General features: G+C 39.5%; 1 protein-coding gene across 3 annotated transcripts in view; it reads left to right on the top strand.

Moving 5' to 3' along the window:
- MAGI2 (membrane associated guanylate kinase, WW and PDZ domain containing 2) overlaps positions 1 to 20536 on the top strand; it is a gene marked incomplete at its 3' end in the record, with an annotated part of 1335869 nt that overhangs the window by 1097148 nt on the left and 218185 nt on the right. For all 3 annotated transcript variants that reach the window (XM_082846749.1, XM_082846748.1, XM_082846750.1), the window contains exon 10: positions 6916 to 7554. In XM_082846749.1, the coding sequence (XP_082702875.1) occupies positions 6916 to 7554 (639 nt within the window). The remainder of the gene's footprint in view (positions 1 to 6915; positions 7555 to 20536) is intronic.

The following is a 20536-nucleotide window of genomic DNA, read 5'->3' as shown; positions in this document are numbered from 1 at the left end:
TTTGCTTTTGCATTTCTGCAAAATTTGTTGGTGTCTGCAGTAATGCTCTTTGCAAGACAGATGTTTAAAGTCAATAGAATGATGGTAAGTTCCAGAACCTCCAAGATGGAATCTTCTCCAATTGATGGCTGTTTTAATAACTTTCACTCTGAAGAGGCCATTTGGGAATTTGAGAAACTGCTTTAAATTATTCCAAAAGACTGATGCTTCCACTTTTATGAGAATGGAAATTGAGGAAATAGTGATTTTTAGCAAAAGAAATTAGATTTAGGCATAAGGAAAAACTCTGGGGCAATAAGAAGCATTGAACCCTGTAACAAATTCATCAGGAAAACTGAGAAAGCAAGGCAAAAGCCCCTGTATCTGGGGGATACTTATCACCAGGCCTTTCTCACTTCGTGACATAGTTGAGAAAATGCCAAGACCCTCACGTGTGGATGCTCCACATTCCATCCACCACCACCCCCGACAGCCCCTGCCACACAGTTCACCCATCCTCTGTCCTGATCCCTCCACCCTAGCCACATTGTACTTCTATTCCAGAAGGGAATGAGGAGGCTGAGGATACTTTCATGAGGCACTCGTCTTCCTTGTTGGGAAACAGTGTATTCAGCTACAAGGATGAACATTATCTGTCCTCTCAAATTTCTGCAAGCAAACTGCCAGATAATTTAATAAAATTCAGCAGTTTCTTTTTTTAAAACTGAGCTACTTATTCTTTCTCCTTCTTAGGATATTCTTGCTTTCCACTCTTTATCAGTCATTTGTTAAAAATTTTTAATATGTATATTTATATAGGTAATATCATGATAGCTGAGCATTTTCACAGACATCTCTTTCCTATAAGGTAGATAGAACAGCTGTTGTTAGCCCATTTTATAGATGATGAAACAGGTGAATGACTTTCTCAAAGAACAACCCAAGGAGACCCAGCTTTAATTTTATTTGTCTATCTGACATACCACAGTGCTTCACTTTGGGGAATACATTTTATCAAGAACAGTTATTTTCAATTTAATTGAAGTGATGAGTGGCACATGCCCAAAAGTACATGTCAAAATTTATTATGTTTTGGGGGGTTATAGAATAGAGGGAAAATGAATATTCAATATTATAATAAAATTGCCTGTTATAATAAAATCGTATATTGTTATTATAAAAAACACAAACTAACACAAGCTTCAGAAAGAAGAAAGGGCAGTCAAATTGTATTAGCTGGAGAGGAAACTCAAAAAATAGTAACTTTTCAATGTAAAATACATGTAATTGGTGGGATGGGAGTAGTCAGTGAGATTTTTTTTTTCTTTTAATAAAAATCTATATGACTTGGCAAAAACAAGTTAGAAACACAGCAGTGAATTTAGCTGTGAAATCCAATCCAGTTTTTATTTTCCTAAGTCTTTCTATCCTTTATTTAATGAGAATTTATCCTAAATACCTAAAAAGTTCTCAGCATAGTAATGATACTCTATGTTTTACGGAAAAAACTTGGAACAGGTAGAAAACTCTCACAAAGGAATAAAGTTTGAGGTGAGTCTGTAGTCACAAACGTGAGACAGGAGCAATCTGTGTAGGAATAATGGAAGGTATCTTTGAAGAGGTCAGGAAAGAAATGAATTATCTGGAATGAAGTTATACATAGACAAGACGTGCACTTGAGGGTAGAGGAACAGCAGGATTCAAATAAAAAGGCAAGTTATCAAGTTATGAATTATGAACAGTAAAGATACCAGCTTCCCAAGAAAGGTAACTTATTGGGGGGGTGAATACAAACACAAGTTGGAAAGGCTAGTGGTAAAGAGTGTTAAGCAGTAGGTCTGAAGGCTGAGTGGTTTGAAGTTAATAGAGGAGACAGTAGGATCAGAATGGGGTGTGAAGTGAACTAGTCTGGTCCAAGGTGGTGCATAAGGAAGGTAGACAGCAGGTGGCAAGTGAGAGCAGCTGAAAAGGAAGATTGTATAGCCTCAGTGACTCAAAGAAGGTGGGAGCAGAGGAAAGAGGTCTAAAAATAACTCCATTTTAAGCAATCAGTGCTTTACTAAAGAGTGCTCTATTTTATCCAAAATGATGAAGTACCCAAGAGGTATCCAATATTGTATTTTGATTTCCATGACTAAGAAAGAAACCAATTACCTTAGAACATTTTCTCGGACAGGCCAGCAGTTTACACTTCCTGCTTCATCAGCCTCACTCTCCTTCACTTGCACTTTGAAATCCCATAACTGGGAATCAGGTCATAATGAGATCAGCCCTGTTGGGGACACCAAGCTCATCAGTCACACCAAATTTGACCAATAGACCTGAAGGCAATAGCCCTAAAACCATCTGGCCTCAATATGTCCTAAAGTGAATGGCCATATAGGAAACAATGTAACCTTGCAGGCAATATGGCAATGCAAACGTGTGCTAGGCTCTCAAAAGAAATGCAGCATCTTATTTTTATGGAGAACCTTTCTTTGGTAAAATTAAAAGTGTTTTCATAAGGATGATCTCATTCTCACAGTAGCCCTGTGAAAGAGGAAATGGAGGAGATATTTTAATTCTCATTTTATAAAAGAATAAATTGAGAGATGGAGACATCAAGTGACTCTTTTTCCATTCTCCCGTTTAAGTAGGCCAACAGGGTTAGACCTGGAGCCGGTTTTCCTAACGACGTCCATTTCTGTGCTCATAAGCCCAGTCTATCTCAGGACTTGGTGTGGCACCATCAGAAGGCACATACCAGGTGGCTCATATTTTTACTTCACAACATGTAAATGACATTCATACAGCATGGTCTATAAATATCCTACCCAATGAGTTCTCCCTCTGAATAAGCAAATGTTTGCTTACGTCTCCATCTACAATAGTTTTGGCATAACACAGTGTCTAGGCATCCATTTCCTTTTTTAAAAAAAAATAAATTTATGTATTTTTTTTTTTAAATTTTTGGCTGCATTGGGTCTTCGTTGCTGCGCACGGGCTTTCTCTAGTTGCAGCGAGCAGGGGCTACTCTCCGTTGCGGTGCACAGGCTTCTTGTTGTCACGGCTTCTCTTGTTGCAGAGCGTGGGCTCTAGAGCACAGGCTCAGTAGTTGTGGCGCACGGGCTTAGTTGCTCCGCAGCATGTGGGATCTTCCTGGGCCAGGGATCGAACCCGTGTCCCCTGAATTGGTAGGTGGATTCTTAACCACTATACCACCAGGGAAGCCCTAGGCATCCATTTACTTTTAAAGTGAGCAGTTAAGTAGTGTCAAGTTGTTAGATAGTTCTGTCCTGTGATAACTGGCCCCTCATCTTTTACATTCAGAAACCTTCTGAGTAGCTCCACAAAGGTATTATTGCAGGGTCCTTTATCACTTGCTTGCTTGATGACTTGAAAAATTGCTCTGAGTGGAAAATATCCATAAATTTTAGAAGGCAGTCTTACTAAGAACCACAAATAGTTCTTATTCTGTTTCTAAATAGCAAGATCACATTAAAACTCACTATAATAGATAATATTAATCACTATAATTCAAATAACTACTCTTTAGACCTGGCAGGGAACTGTGAGAGCTTTGAACTTAGTTCTTTTTTCCTGTGAATTTCTGGCATAGCAGAAGGAAGAATAAAGCATGCTTGGGGGCTGGGGAGTTTGTTAACTGTGATTAAAGTTAGGGAGAGCTATAGAGGAGAATGGCATTTGTTACTTTCCTGCCTTTCACTTGCCCACTCAGGAACTCATATTCATCCCTTAATTATGACTGTGGTGGGAATATCTTGGTGGGACTGTCCTGATTTTATAGACGGATATAACCAAGGACAGATAATAATTAGTGAAATAGCAATTATCCTTCGCATAACAATTTACAGCTTACAGACACTTTCACCTGTGTGATCTCATTTGCTATTTCCTGTAGCACACTAAGTTGCTATTATTATTGTTCCTCATTACTTCTGAAGAATCTGAATCACAGAGGATTTAAATTAGTTTTGAAAGTCACACAGCTAGTAAGTGATGGAGCTGGGAATCAGTCCAAAGACGTTTGGTTCCCTATTCCATGTAATGTCTACTATACCATGCAGCCTCCCAAACCTACAGAGGATGTTGGATCGAGAATGGAGGTGGGCAGAAAAATAGTCAATGTGTTTAAAAACAGAAGACTAACCTAATAGGAAAAACGGGGAAAGGAGAGGTACTAAAGAGAAAACCCAAATGGCCAATAAACATATGAAAAGATGCTCACCCTTACTAGCAGAGTGGGAAATGCAAATTAAAACCATGATCACACCCATTAGATTATTGAAAATTAAAAGTCTGAGAATGGCAAGCATTGTGTCAGATGGGGAGCAATGAAAATTCTGATACCCTACCGAGGGGAGTGAAAACCGATTTGACCAATTTTGTCAGCCATTTCCCGTTTCTAACAAAGTTGAAGACACAACTGGCCTGTGTCCAGAAATTCTACCCCGAGGTAGATACCTCACAAAAACTCTCCCATATGTGCATAAGGGCCATGGAAAGAGGTTCATAGCAGAGTTATCTTTAATAGCCCAAAATTCACAAGAACCCCAGTGTCCACTAACAAAAGAATGGATAAATATTAATAAATAATGATGTAGTCATCCAACAGATATTATATTGCAATGAAAGTTAATGAACTAGAGGTAAATGTATCAAAAGAGATAAGTATCATAAATACATTTGGAGAGATTACAGAAGATTAATATGTATACCATTTACAAAAGGTTTAAAATATGCAAAAACATTTTAAGAGATATTATTTAGTCGTTAAACTGTGTAGGGTTTATGTGTACCTAGATATGTCATAAAAATGTAAAGTACATGTGATTAACAAACCTCAAATGCGGGACAATGGTTACCTTTGGAAAGGGCAGTAAAGGAGGGCAAGTGGGAGAGGATGCTACCCAGGGGGCTTCAACTGATATAAGCAATGTTCTAATCATTAAGCTGGGTGGTAGTACACAAGTATTTATAGTCTTTCAACCTTTCAGTGTATAAATATATATAGTAACTTTAAAAATAGAAGGGGCAAGGAGGAGAAGAAAAAAAGTTTGTCTGGATCAGATACTTCTCTGGGACTCTGGCATGACCTTAACCAGTTAAAAATGATGCCAAAACATTCCCAACTGCCACGGTCTGTTGAGAAGTCACAGTAGCAGAGTGGATGCCCATCCCAATTCAGTCCTGAGTCATGGCCCAGTGTCCCAGACATTACACCAGCACCCTCTCTGAAAGACATAATTGAAGAGTGATTCCACCTGACCAATCACATAGTCTGTGACATTTTCCAGAATGAGACCTAACCTGGATCACTGAAAATGTTATTTTGTTTTGTTTCATTTTGTTTGTTTGTTTTTGCTTTTCTGTCTATATCTTTAGCACTTTCAAGCAGTTCTCTAGCATTTGGGAAGAGTGTTAGCTGAGAGTATGTAGTTAAGGGCATTTTACTCAGCAATGTTCTATTCATAGAATTATTTATTTTTAAAGTGTATTTAGTGGAGAAATCATTTTGTATCAGACAACTAAGAGAAGCCAAAAAAGTATTTAACTCTGAAAATTCAACTCTGTTTTTCATTTTTGATGTTTGCAATTTTGATGGGCAATGATGTCTCAGAATGAAATCCCTAGCCATTTACACTACCCATTTCAGAAGTATCCTGATAGACTGATAACTGTTGAATTACTCATTTGACAATCTGTGAAAACATGTCTTTTAATCTCTCATATACTCTTCAGCCTAGTCAGGCACAATCTCAATTTGCAAGTTCAATTCTCAAATATTATGGGTTTTGAGGGTAAAAATATCAATCCATGATAGAGCAGTGCTCCGAAAATAAAACTGTTATTCATACATAATTGAATTTTTTAAACAACATCTCAAACAAACATGTTTTCCCTGCATTTTAAGAAGGAAATATTGTCTTTCTGGATATATTTTATAATGAATAATTTGCCTTCAGGACATTTTTAATAACATAAAGTTAACTTCTGATCAGTGGGCTTCTGTAACTCTGTGATTAAATTCATTGGGGAGAAAGGACAAATGCCTTTTTTGAAAAGATCTGCAGAAATATCACTTTATCTACGATGAGAGGATGTCTTTGGAAGCTTCCTCTTTGAAAGCTAGGGTCTCACATCCCCTTCCTCCTATTTTAGCAACAATAATATTGATAATGGTCCACGTTTATTGAGCACTCACCATATGGCAGGCATTGTGCCAAGCCCTTTTCCTGCATCATCTCATTTCACCCTCACAGCAGCTTTACAAATGAGGAACTGTGGCTCAAAGCAGGTAAGTCACTTGCCCAGTCGCACAGATCTGCTAAGTAGTAGAGCCAGGATATGGACCCAGATCGCTGATCCCCTAATCTGTCCTCTTGATCTTTACTTGTGTAGACATGGAACCTTTGCAATTACACTTTGCTATAGAGAGATAAAATAAAATGGGCAAAATATTTTCCTCTTCCATAAAAAGGAAAAAAAAAGACAGTTGACTCAGACAAGTGAGAGCAAAAAACCCATATACTGGGCTTTGTTCTTCATCCAAAACTTATGACTACCACTTCTCAATAATTTGAAAATTCTATTAACTGATTTGCCCTGAAGATGAAAAAGAAGCATAGAATGTGTGCTTCTTCAAGGTACAAATTCTTCTAAACTTTTCTTTCTGAATATGGAGTTGTTTCTGAACTTCAGGAGTAACCAAATAGCATTTTTTTTCAGCATTTAATCACTATATTTGTTGGCAGACCTGTTGTAACCTTGAGTCACCTACAGGGAATTTAAATACTATTCTAATTGATCTTCTCACTGCTTACTGAGAAACACAGCACCGTCTTTCACTAGTCTCATAAATAATTCCATTTCTCTATGTCAGCGTTAATTGAACTTACCTCATGTTGTCAATCTCTTTCTTTTTTTCCCTTGCAGGTGATGTCATTGTCTATATTAATGAAGTTTGTGTCCTTGGACACACTCATGCAGATGTAGTCAAACTTTTCCAGTCTGTTCCTATTGGTCAGAGTGTCAACTTAGTGTTGTGTCGTGGCTACCCTTTGCCCTTTGATCCTGAAGATCCTGCTAACAGCATGGTGCCACCCCTTGCAATAATGGAGAGGCCACCTCCAGTGATGGTCAATGGAAGACATAACTATGAAACATATTTGGAATACATTTCTCGGACCTCACAGTCGGTTCCAGATATAACAGATCGGCCGCCTCATACTTTGCACTCAATGCCAGCTGATGGTCAGCTAGATAGCACGTATCCACCACCTGTCCATGACGACAATGTATCTATGGCTTCATCTGGGGCCACCCAAGCTGAACTTATGACCTTAACCATTGTGAAAGGTGCCCAGGGCTTTGGCTTCACCATTGCAGACAGTCCTACAGGACAGCGGGTGAAACAAATACTTGACATTCAGGGATGCCCTGGCCTGTGTGAAGGCGACCTCATTGTTGAGATCAACCAGCAGAATGTACAGAACCTGAGCCATACGGAAGTAGTGGATATACTTAAGGACTGTCCCATTGGAAGCGAGACTTCTTTGATTATCCATCGAGGAGGTAAGATAAACACTGGCTCAGCAATCAGTATGCAGGTGAAGTAGTAGAACCTTTACAATAATATCGAAAAAATGGAAGTTTCTCTGGAGTTGAATGAAATGGCACTTTTAAAATTTTTATTTTTATTTTTTTAACTTTATTGAGTATAGTTGATTTACAAATGTGTTGATTTCTGCTATACAGCAAAGTGATTCAGATATGTGTGTGTGTGTGTGTGTGTGTGTGTGTGTGTGTGTGTGTATTCTTTTTCACATTCTTTTCCATTATGGTTTATCACAGGATATTGAATATAGTTCCTGTGCTATACAGTGGGACCTTGTTGTTTTTCCATTCTATATATAGTAGTTTGTGTCTGCTAATCCCAAACTCCCAATCCATCCCTCCCCCACCTCCCCTCCCCCTTGGCAACCACAAGTCTGTGAAATCATACTTTAAAAAATGAAGGTAAAAGAGTAAATAAGAAAGAAAAACATGAGTCCAGGAAGCTGTGCTTTTTAATTTTGAGAATGTATCTTTTCCTATATTATATTAAGCACAATAAAAATAGTGTTTTCAGTCTTACAAATATATATTGCTGTGGGGAATTCCCTGGCGGTCCAGTGGTTAGGACTCTGAGCTTTCACTGCTGAGGGTGTGGTTTCAATCCCTGGTTGGGGAACTAAGATCCCGCAGGCCATGCGACACGGCCAAAGGGGGGGGGGGGGAAATATATATATATATATGGCTGTGAACTGAGAGGGTAAAGGTTGAATTCCCGAGTATAAGTGGGTTGTATTCCAAAAGTTCATTAATGTTTCAGTTGTGGAGGCTTCAAACTGGTTTCCATTGACTTAATTAAGAAAGCTGATTTTTCCCAAGGAAGTGATACTCTGAGCTGTGCATAGGTTTGCAGGCTAGCATGTGGAAGCTGGTTCAACTCCTTCCAAGCTCAAGTACAGTCTTGATAATCCCCATAAGGACCAATGGGAGCTGTGTCTCCATAGAAAAATCATTTCAGAGTTGTAAATAGCGTTGCTCAGGACACTTCAATTACTACAGGGATGCTCCATCAATCATTACCCATAGGGCTTCCCTGGTGGCGCAGTGGTTGAGAATCCGCCTGCCAATGCAGGGGACACGGGTTTGAGCCCTGGTCTGGGAAGATCCCACATGCCGCGGAGCAACTAGGCCCGTGAGCCACAACTACTGAGCCTGCACGTCTGGAGCTTGTGCTCTGCAACAAGAGAGCCCGCGACAATGAGAGGCCCGTGCACCGTGATGAAGAGTGGCCCCCACTCGCGGCAACTAGAGAAAGCCCTCGTGCAGAAACGAAGACCCAACACAGCCAAAAATAAATAAAGAAAATTTAAAAAGAAGAAAATAAACTTGTTTAAAATATATATATATTAAAAATATAATAATAATCACCCATAGTGCCTTCTGTGCCCTGGGAAGAAAGCTATGGAACAGGCTTGGGGCTGAAGTTCTGGGCTGGGTGTTCCAGGTGAAGTATGGAACTGAGAGCAGTGAGGACTGTGGTAGGAGCTCTGAGCCCTGGAGGTGTTTCTTCCCTTCCACCTGCTCTTTGGGGAAGGGAATGGGGCTGAGCAGAGGCTACCTCCTTCATTTCTTTCCTGCTCTGCTCTTGATTATCAGTGAAACTAGGGAGAGAAAGGAGGGAAGGGTCACAGATAGAGAGGATACTTGAAAACAGGGTATAAATGAAAGGGCTCAGGCTAAGTCCTGGTTTTCTGCTTACCAGTTTGGGGACTTAAGACACTTAGTCCATGAGCTTCAGATGTCTCATCTGTTATATTGGGATGATAATACTACCTAACCTGATGGAATGTTCTTAGTATAATGGGCCGCATAGATGCTCATTAAATGTCTGTTGAGTGTAGATTAGCACCAAAGCTACGGCAGGGATGCGTCAGAAGGAGCAGTACTGCGAGGAACTTGTGCGTGAAGAGCACACGTGTGGCAAACATATGTGATTGTCTATTCAAAGAACTCAAAACAGGGTGAAAGCCCTGTCAGTTTGAAATGCAAGTGAAAGCAGTCAAAGCTGAAAGAAGCACCTTTTATGATGTATTTGGCTCTCTCTGCAGGTGTTTTCCCTTCAAGGAAGTATTAACATTATTGATTTTTGTGTGAAAATGGACACCAAATATTAGGCATTTATGAGCAACACTATACAAAGTACTATGTTCCTATCTTAAAAATAAAAATTAATATGATAGCAGAAGTCTTAAATGTGACCTTCAAGCATTATTACAAAATAGCACTTGAATCTTGATAATTAAATATTGACAGTGTATTTTAATTTCACCCATTGCTTAAGATTAAAACAAATATCCTTAATTAAATAGCCATATCTTCTTCCCCTTTTTTTTTTTTTTTTGTGGTACGCGGGCCTCTCACTGTTGTGGCCTCTCCCGTTGTGGAGCACAGGCTCCAGACGCGCAGGCTCAGCGGCCATGGCTCACGGGCCCAGCCGCTCTGCGGCATGTGGGATCTTCCCAGACCGGGGCACGAACCCGTGTCCCCTGCATCGGCAGGCGGACTCTCAACCACTGTGCCACCAGGGAGGCCCCTGCCATATCTTCTTAATGTGCAACTGAAAATCAAATCTTTGGAACAGGTTCTTGATATTAAATGGAATAACTGAAAATCACTTTGCAGTATCCACTGTATGATTCATAGAAACAAGTTTGGGCACTTTTTATATATAATACCTTTTTTAAAGGCATGATGTAGCAGAAAAAAGTATTCTGAAATCGTTTTTTCATATATATATGTATATATATATATATATATGTATAATATGTATTTATATTATTGCCATTTGTACCTTTCCTGAAAACATTTCTGTCTGCCTGCTATCAGCTAGATTACCCTGTTCTTGCTTCTTTTCCCTCCACTCTCTCCCACCCCCATTTAATCCCCAAGTATTCTAAGTTTTTTTTGTTGTTCGTTTGTTTGTTTTTACTGAGGTATAGTTGATTTACAATATTGTGTTAGTTTCGGGTGTACAGCATAGTGATTCAGTATTTTTGCAGACAGATATAGAAATCGAATATTCAAAGTTTTGGTTGCATTTTGTTTGTGTTTGGGGACAAGGAATTTGTTTGTATTTTGTGGCCAGTGTAGAATTGCAGAATGTAGTACCCTGTAATGCTTAAAGTATTTCTAGTCAAATCCTCTTATGTTTTCCCAGATTCCCACAATTTGTAGTCAGCTCTCTGAAATTAATAGGAACTAACACCATGTTTTTGTGATGAAATTCACCTTATCTTATTATAGGCTACTCCTAAGTGCTTATGGCCTCACTCAGATAAGCATAAATTTTCAAGAGCAAATTCATACACCTGGATCTTTGTGTCTGGATTATGGTTGTTTTAAATTATTTACTAGGATTTTTTTATTTATAAAGTGATTATGTGGTTTAATTTTTTCAAACAAATAGTGTCAGAAGGTATACAATGAAAAGTAATTATCTCTCCTTTCCCAGGATTCCAGTCCTTTTCCTAGAGGCAAACATATTGTTTGTATACACACATTTCTAGAAATTTTGTAGCCTTAACTAGCATGTATGTATGTAGTATGTTTAACATAAATGGAATGATATTATACATACACATCTTGCTCTGAATATCTTGGTTATTAGGGTGTGTTTTATCCTTTAAGAAACATCATTGTGGAATTATTTACATACCATAGAATTCACCAATTATAATTATATACTTCAATAAGTTTTGCTAAAATGATATAGTTATGCAGCAATCACCATAATCCTTAGAACATCCATCATCCCAATTCCTTTAGCCCCCAGATAATCACTAACATGCTTTCTGGATAGTTTTGCCTTTCTAGAAATTTTTGTAAATGGAATCATACAGTATGTAGTGTTTTACTGAACATAATGCTGTTGAGATCTACCCATGTAGGTGCATGTATGAGTAGTTTGTTGCGTTTTATTGCTGAGTAGTATTCCATTGTATGGGTACCACATTTTTTTTTTTTTTTACTCCGTTTACCAGTGCATGGACATTTGAGTTGTTTCCAGGTTTTGGCATTTATAATGTTGCTGTGAACATTTGGATATAAGTGTTTGTGTGTGCATACATTTTCACTTTTCTTGAGTAGATAGGAGTGGAGTGGTACAGTTGGGTTATATGATAAGTGCATAGTTAAATTGTTCAGAAGTAGCTAGAATGTTTTCCAAAATGGCTATACCATTTTACATTCCCACTAGCGATGTTTGAGGTTTCCAGTTTCTGCCCATTGTTGCCCATACTTGGTATAGCTAGTCGTTTTGATTATAGCCATTTTAGCGCCTGTATAATGATGCCTTTTTGTGGTTTTAATTTACATTTCTCTAATTTTTTCATGTGTTTACCATGGCATGTATTCATATGTTTATTAGCGTTAATTATCTTCTTTGGTGACATGCCTACTCAATATTTTGCCCATTTGTATATTTATTAAGCTGTTTGTCATCTTCCTATTAAATTGTAAAAGTCCTTTTTACATTCTGATTACAAGTCTTTTAAAAGATAAATGACTTGCAATTATTTTCTCCCAGTCTGTGGCTTGTCTTTTCATTTTCTTAATGCTTCCTTTTGAAGCACAAAAGTTCTTAATTTTGATGAAGTCCAATTTATCAGTATTTTCTTATATGAATCATTCTTTTGTGTTAGATCTAAGAAGTCTTTCCCTAATCCAAGATGACAAAGTTTTTCCTGCTTTCTTCTAGAAGTTCTATAGTTTTATCTCTGATATTTAGACCTATAAACTATTTCAAGATCATTTTTGAGCATAGTGTAAGGTAAGGATCTAAGTGCATTTGGTTGCGTTTGGACATCCAATTTTTCTAGCACAATTTGTTTAAAAAAAAAATCCTTTCCGCTTGGATTGCCTTGGCAATTTGTCAAAACCGAATTTGCATAAATGTGAAGGTTTATTTCTAGACTCTATTCTCTTCCATTGACCTATATGTCTATCCTCATTGTCATACTACACTCTCTAAATTAGCTTTATATTAAGTCTTGAAATCAAGTAGTATGAATCCTCCAACTTTTGTCTCCTTTTTCAAAATTATTTTGGTTATTCTAGGTCCTTTGCATTTCCATATAAATTTTAGGATCAACTTTTAAATTATATTTTTAAGTAAAAGGCCTGCTGAGATTCTGATGTTGCATTCAATCTATAGAACAATTTTTGGAGAATTGCCAACTTGAATCTCTCCATTTACAAATATGGTATATTTCTTCTTTGGTGACATGCCTACTCAATAGTTTGTCCATTTATATATTTATTAAGCTGTTTGTTGTCTTCTTATTAAGTTGTAAAAGTCCTTTTTACATTCTGATTACAAGTCTCTTAGAAGATAAATGATTTGCAAATATTTTTTTGAATCTCCTTTAATTTCTCTCAGCAATGGTTTGTAGTTCTTAATGTAGAGATCTTGTACTTCTTCTGTTAAACTTATTTCTAGAGATTTTATTCTTCTTGATAATATTGTGAATGTGAATGGAACATTGTCCATTTTCAGATTGTCATTTTCAGATTGTTTATTGCTAATATATAGAAATACATATGATTTTTGGTTTTGATCTTGTATACTGTAACCCTGTTACACTCAGTTCTGGGGGCTTTTTCTTTTTTTGTAAATTCCATCAGATTTTCTACATAGACTATTATGTCATCTAGTAGTAGAGCTTTCTTTCTTTCTTTCCAAGCTGTATGTCTTTGATTCCTTTTCTGTGCTTTATTACACTAGCTGGAACCTCCAGTATGATGTCAAATAGAAATAATTATGAGGGGACACCCTTGCCTTATTGCCAATTTTAGTGGGAAGGTATTAGCCTTTAACCATTAAGTATGATTTTTTTGATGTAATTTTTTTTTTTTTTTTTTTTTTTTTTGCGGTACGCGGGCCTCTCATTGTTATGCCCTGGCCTCTCCCGCTGCGGAGCACAGGCTCCGGAAGCGCAGGCTCAGCGGCTGTGGCTCACGGGCCCAGCCGCTCCGCGGCATGTGGGATCTTCCCGGACCGGGGTACGAACCCCTGTCCCCTCCATCGGCAGGCGGACTCCCAACCACTGCGCCACCAGGGAAGCCCCTGATGTAATTTTTATACGCTGTATGATCAGGCCACTCAAGATGGCTGTTCTCTTGCTCTCTGGACATCCCTTGCTCAACCAGTGCCTGCTTCACCTAAACCCTACACACAAGACTGACCTTCCCATGTACTTGCCCCAGGCGCCAGCTGGTGATTGTTCTTATCAAAGGGGTGGTGAGGGGCGTGCCCCTTGCTGGTTTCCCTGGTAACTAATGAGCCCACCTGACATCAATTCCCCTATAACTGGTAACCTCCCCTTCCCCCTGACCCTGTGAGTGAAGAAGACCGTTGAGGTGTTGCTTCAGGACCTTACTTCTGAGTGTAAGTTCCCCCATCCATTAAACCATTGATGTCTCTGTTGCAGACTCCGGGCTCTTTCTTCAGTCTTAAAGCTGGGCAAGCACACGCCTTGTAGGCTTGCGGGTACCGCCCAACAATTGGCAGAGCCCGCCAGGAGACTGAGGAAACTCCCGGGAGCGCCGAGACGTAGGGAAATGCAGAATGGGGGATGGAAAGTTGCGGGAGTAGTCCTGAGGTGGCCGTCCACTAACATGCAGGGCCCAGAAGTTCCAGGGGTGAGCCCGAAACTTGGGGAAATCCTGGGGTGGCTATCTACTAATATATGGGGTCTTATGGTGGCTGTCCTTGATGAATGGGGGCTGCCAAGAGATCTAGAGAACAGTGGCCTCTAATGCCTCTGCTGTTGTATCAAAGTGAGCCTGTTGTAATTGGTTAAGCTAGCTTTCTAGAAGGAATTTCTCTTTTGTATTTCTCTGGTGCCTTTGAGATGCAGATGATCCACCTTGCCTCTCTGGAACTTTAATCTTCTGTGATCTCTAAGAGTAAAGGAGAAAAAAGAGCTTTTAGTTAAACTCTATAGAAATAATTACGTTTTGGGAATATCTATCTAAAATAGTCTCTCCAGATTTTGGTAACTTGAAACTAAAGTTGAAAGAAGAGAATTCAAGGGTCATTTCAAATAGGATAAAATATCGGAACATTAAACGCTGAGGAGGTCTGTTTACTACCTTTACCTGCTTAGGAGAGGAAGACTAATGCACGAAATTTTCCAGTCAGAAATGCAGTTACTTGCTTCTTGCCAGAGATGAAGGTTTTTACGGGTTAAGAGTATAATCAGTCACAATTCTAGTTATTGTAAACAAGTTTCTTTATTGAGTACATTGTAATCAGGTGCTTAATCAGGTGCTTTTTTTTTTTTTTTTTTGGGTACGCGGCCCTCTCACTGTTGTGGCCTCTCCGTTGCGGAGCACAGGCTCCGGACGCGCAGGCTCAGCGGCCATGGCTCATGGGCCCAGCCGCTCCGCGGCATGTGGGATCCTCCCGGACCCGGGCACAAACCCACATCCCCTGCATCGGCAGGCGGACTCTCAACCACTGAGCCTCCAGGGAAGCCCCAGGTGTCTTTTTAAGTCTTTTGTCTTTTATAGACAGTTATTGTTTTACTCTGATGCTTTTGCAAAAGTGCCTCATCTTCAAGAAGATTCATAGGAAGGACCTTCTGACAATAACAGGTCCGTGGTAAATTTCAGATTATATTGCTGAACTGGGTAAGAACTTAAAGAATCCTAATGGAAGACCTGATGGCTTCATGAAAAGTTAAAAAAAAGGATTGGTCACTGAGTGAACTGGTGAATATGGTTATAATTTTTATGGGTTTTGTCTGGAATGTTACTGGTTTTGATCTGTGTTTTCCAGATATAGGGAAGCCCTTCCCCTCAAGTTGGTTATGATTTATAGCAATTTGGTAAACTACACCTGTGGGTAGAATTGAAGCATTTTCCTTTTCTCTCGCCTGGTCCCTCCAGAAATTAGAGACTCCTGGGTTCTGAGCAGCCTTATCAGGAAAATGGAAAAGACTGTCTCCTGACATGTGCAGGAATCTCAATATTCTGGGGACTTCTAGAAGAGAAAAATCCACCAAGGCAGAGGCTGATAGCAGGGCTTTGGCATGGCTTTCCTGGCCTTGGGAGACCTTTTGGGAATTCAATCTGAGCTCCTGAGCCCCCCTCAGCCAGTTTGGAGGAGCCTATAAGGTCGATTGACCAAACTTGTTTTGCAGACAAATTAGTCTTGATTTGGCTGTGTTTGGTGGATATGAGGCTAATTTTAGAGAGAACAATATTATGTTTCAATGGATATTAAATTCTAGTTCTTTTGATTGAGGTCTGTACTTATGAATGTTATTGCGCTAGCCATACTTTTGCCCTGATGTTCTGGATGGAAAGAAAAGTATCTAGTGAAATTGTCTCAGAGTATAACTACTCATGAAGTGTGACACTGCTTGCTTTAAGTCTGTTGCTAAAAGCACATGTTCAGTGCTTGTGTGACAGTTGGGTATAAGTGATAAAATGTATAACCTATTAAGTGTTTCCCCATCAGCATCCCTCTGAGCCTTTTCACGTGATCTGATTAGTGCTCCCCCAACTCGAATGACTAGGCCAATATAAAGGAGGCCTGGCATCTAGGGACATGATCTGCACCTGCGGTAGGAGCTAGCGCCCAGCAGCGAGGGAAGGATATTTTGTTCATCAGTACTTTCTATTGAAAGATTTGCAATCGAAAGGGGAAATGATGGGAAAATCTGCACACATTCAAGTATGGGGAAGTCAGAAGGCTTATACATGGTTTAACTTAAATTTTACCGACCAGAGTAGCCTGTTTTGTGGTCTTTCAGATAGGCGTTGTACATCTGCTTTGGCCATTGAGGAAGTCAAAATGAAATAGCTGTTGTTCAGATATCCAGGGTAAAACTAGGTGGCCATTGTATACGTGGTATTACTGAAAACTTGAGTTTTTTGAACTGTATTGCAGACCAGGACAAAAACCACAGGTGGGTGTGGTATTACCTCAGATGGGGTTTCTGCTTGTATTTTGCTTAATGGTTATGATCTGCTCTGTGTTGCGCCTATTAGATGTCTTACATTTCATCCCTAGCCTGAGCGAAGGAAATTTATTCAAGGACTGAGTAACAACACTAGCCTCACTGCGAAAATGAATCTGTTAATTGCTGGGTCTACGGTGAGATCCCATTGTTGTACTCCTCTAGACTTTCATGAAAAATTGACCCGGCTATTCTGACTACGGCAGTGGGGGAAAAGACGCACCATCTTCCTGTCCCACATGCCCATACATCAGAAGGACCCCTGACAGTAAACACTCCCGTACAACTGGCTGCCCATGAGCACCACTGGGCTATGTTGTGTGGAATAGAATAGACTGGCTTCTGGACACCCAAGTCCAACTAGTGGGATTAACTGTCTTTTGTTTGGAAAGACCTAATGGGTCCACTCCTAAAGGCACCCTACATAACACGGGGTGGCAGACCTCTACTGTGACTGCTGACTCCTGGCTAGGCCACCAGAATGTTCGTTTTTTTGTTTTTGTTTTTTTTGTGTTTTTTTTTGCGGTACGCGGGCCTCTCACTGCTGTGGCCTCTCCCGTTGCGGAGCACAGGCTCCGGACGCGCAGGCTCAGCGGCCATGGCTCACGGGCCCAGGCGCTCCGCGGCATGTGGGATCCTCCCGGACCGGGGCACGAACCCGTGTCCCCTGCATCGGCAGGCGGACTCTCAACCACTGCGCCACCAGGGAAGCCCCAGAATGTTCGTTTTAAAGCCGAGCCTACCCCTCCCTGTGGGGGGTGGCTCTGGGTTTGTGAAAACCAGGGGTGGCCTTACCTTCCTGATAACTGGACAGGGCACTGCTGCTATTGACTCCCTTTACATTGACCCATTAAGCGCTTGGCTCCAAAGTTTGCCCACATCCTGGCAAATGACTGTTCACTGTTCTGAGCATAGTAGGTGGCTTACTCTTGAGCCTCTCTGGCTGCTGTTGTCTGTATTGTGTTTGTGGTATCTGGTTGCAGTGCCCCCTACATATGTGACCCCAGGGATATCTCAGAAGAAGGGCGGACCAAGATTGTAAGGGTTGTGCCGGGTATGTAGGGGTGGAGTGTATGTTCAGGCCACTCAAGATGTCTGGTCTCTTGCTCTCTGGACATCCCCTGTCCGACCAGTGCCTGCTTCACCTAAACCTTACACACATGACTGACCTTCCTATGTACTTGCCCCAGGCCCCAGCTGGTGACTGTTCTTATCAAAGGGATGCTGAGGGGCGTGCCCCTCTGCTGGTTTCCCTGGTAACTAATGAGCCCACCTGACATCAGTTCCCCTATAACTGGTAATCTCCCCTTCGCCCCACCACCCAAGCGAAGACCCCACTGCATCCTGCCTACCACCCACCGCACACGGTGGGGTGTCACTCCAGAACCTTGCTTCAGATGGGTACGCTCCCCAGTCGGTTAAACCATTGATGTCTCTGCTCCTGACTCCAGTCTGTTTCTTAGGTTATAAAGCTGGACAGGCACTGGCCTTGTAGGCCTGTGGGGTGCAGCCCAACATATGCCTTTTATCAGTTTGAGAAAATTCCCACCTTCTACTCTGAAATTGTTGAGAATCTTAATAATCAATATGTCTTGGCTTTCATCAAATTTTTTTCTGCAACTATTGAGATGATCATTTAGTGTTGTCCTTCATTAATATAGTGCTTTACATGATTTTTAAATATTAAACTACTTTTGCATTCCTGGGATAACCCCACTTGGTCATGGTGTAGAATTCTTTTTGTACGTTGCTAGATTCTCTTTGCTTATATTTTGTTAAGACTTTGGACCTGTTGGCGGAGGTGTTCTATAATTTTCTTTTCGTGTAGTCTGTCTGGCTTTTTTGTCAGGATAACATTGGCCTCTCCCTCTCACTCTATTTTCTGAGTTTGTGTAAGATTGATACTATTTCCCCCTTAAAAGTTTTGATAGAATTCACCAATGAAGACATTTAGGCTGGGTTTTTACTCATAGAGTGATTTTTAGTTACTAATTAAATTTATTTTCCTGATTTAGGTCTATTCTAATTTTCTGTTTCTTGAATCAGTTTTGGTGTTTTATGTATATCTAGGAATTTTTACAATTCATCTAAATTGTCAAATTTGTTAGAATAAGGTTTTTAACAAAATTTTATAAAATTCCTTTTTAAGAACCAACTTTTGGCTTCATTGTTTTTCTGTTTTCTATTTCAATTATTTCTACTTTGATCTTTGTAATTTCCTCTCCTCTACCTATTTTGTGTTTGAGTTACATTGCCTTTTCTGTCATCCTGAGGTGAAAGCTTAGAGTAATGACTCTAGGTCTCTCTAATAAAAGCATTTAAAGCTATAAATTTCACTGTAAGCAATTCATTAGCTGAATTCCATAAATTTTTATATTGTGTGTTTTCTTCTTTATTCAGCTCAAGATATCTTCTTATTTCTGTTGTGGTTTCTTTTTTAACCCATAGGTTACTTAGAAATGAGTTGTTTATTTTTCAAACATGTGGGATTTCCCAGTACTTTTCTGTTGATTTCTAATAATTTTTCCTTGGAGGAGAACGTAATTCGCGTGATTTCAGTCCTTTTAAATGTGTCAAGACTTGTATTATGGCCCAGTGCCTTGCTTTTTTTTAACTTAACAGTTTATCTTAGAGGGCTTTATATATTAGTTCAGAAATATACCTCATTATTTTTAATAGCTTATTTAATCATAACTAATGGATATTTTAGTTGCTTTCATTTTTAATCTATTATTAAAAAGTGAGGTATCTGCACAAGAGAGTAAATCTATATTATAGATTCATTCCTTATTTCAACAAATATTTCTTTTTTAAATTTTTAATTAATTAATTAATTTTCTTTTGGGCTGCATCGGGTCTTTTTTGCTGCCCGTGGACTTTTCTCTAGTTGCAGAGAGCGGGGGCTACTCTTTGTTGCGGTGCACAGGCTTCTCATTGCGGGGGCTTCTCTTGTTGCAGAGCATGGGCTCTAGGCGTGCGGGCTCCAGTAGTTGTGGCACATGGGCTCAGTAGTTGTGGCTCATGGGCTCTAGAGCGCAGGCTCAGTAGTTGTGGCACAAGGACTTAGTTGCTCCACAGCATGTGGAATCTTCCTGGACCAGGGGTCAGACCCATGTCCCCTGTACTGGCAGGCTGATTCTTAACCACATTCTTAACCACCAGGGAGGTCCTCAACAAACATTTCTTGAGCGCCTACTATGTACTAGGCATTTTTTTGGCACTGGAGGTAAAGCAATAAACAAAATAAAGCACATGCTTTTTCCCATGGAGTTGACATTCCTTTGGAGGGTGACAAAACAATAAATGCCGACATAAATATGTCCTTTGTGTATTTGTCACTTATCTCCTTATCCCCATGGAGTTTTATTCTTGAATATTAATTTTATCACCAGCTACTTTACTGGGTTATCTTAATGTTTCTTATATTTTATTCAGTTTGTTTCATAGGATATGGGGGCATATAATCATACCACCTACAAATTACAGTCACTTTGCCTTCTCCCTTCCTATTTGCATACCTCTGATTTGTCTTATTTAATACATTTGACTGTTATATCTTCAACATTGTTGATTAATAGTGGGGATTATAGAAATTCCTATCTTATTCCTGGCTTAAATGAAAACTGTCTCATTTTATACAAACACAGTACTGACTTTTATTTATCATGTTAAGGAAGTACCCTTCAATTCCTATTTTATTAAGAATCTTTATCAAAAATGGGTAATGAATTTTATCAAAAGCCAAAAAGGCATCTATGGAGATGATCATTATTTTCTCCTTTGATTTATCACTGTGATAAATCACATTAAGAGTTTTATTGTTATTGAACTATCCTTTCATTCCTGGAATAAACTATATTATGCTTATAAGGTGTCCCTAGTTTCTATTTGTTTATATATAATTTTGCATCAACATCAATAAATGAGATTGGTCCCAAGTTTTCTTTTTTGGATCTTGTTTTGTTCTGATTTGCTCA

This window comes from Leucopleurus acutus (assembly GCF_964270905.1).
Source record: "Leucopleurus acutus genome assembly, chromosome: 9".
Taxonomy (NCBI): domain Eukaryota; kingdom Metazoa; phylum Chordata; class Mammalia; order Artiodactyla; family Delphinidae; genus Leucopleurus; species Leucopleurus acutus.
This window is presented reverse-complemented; position numbering and strand designations above follow the sequence as displayed.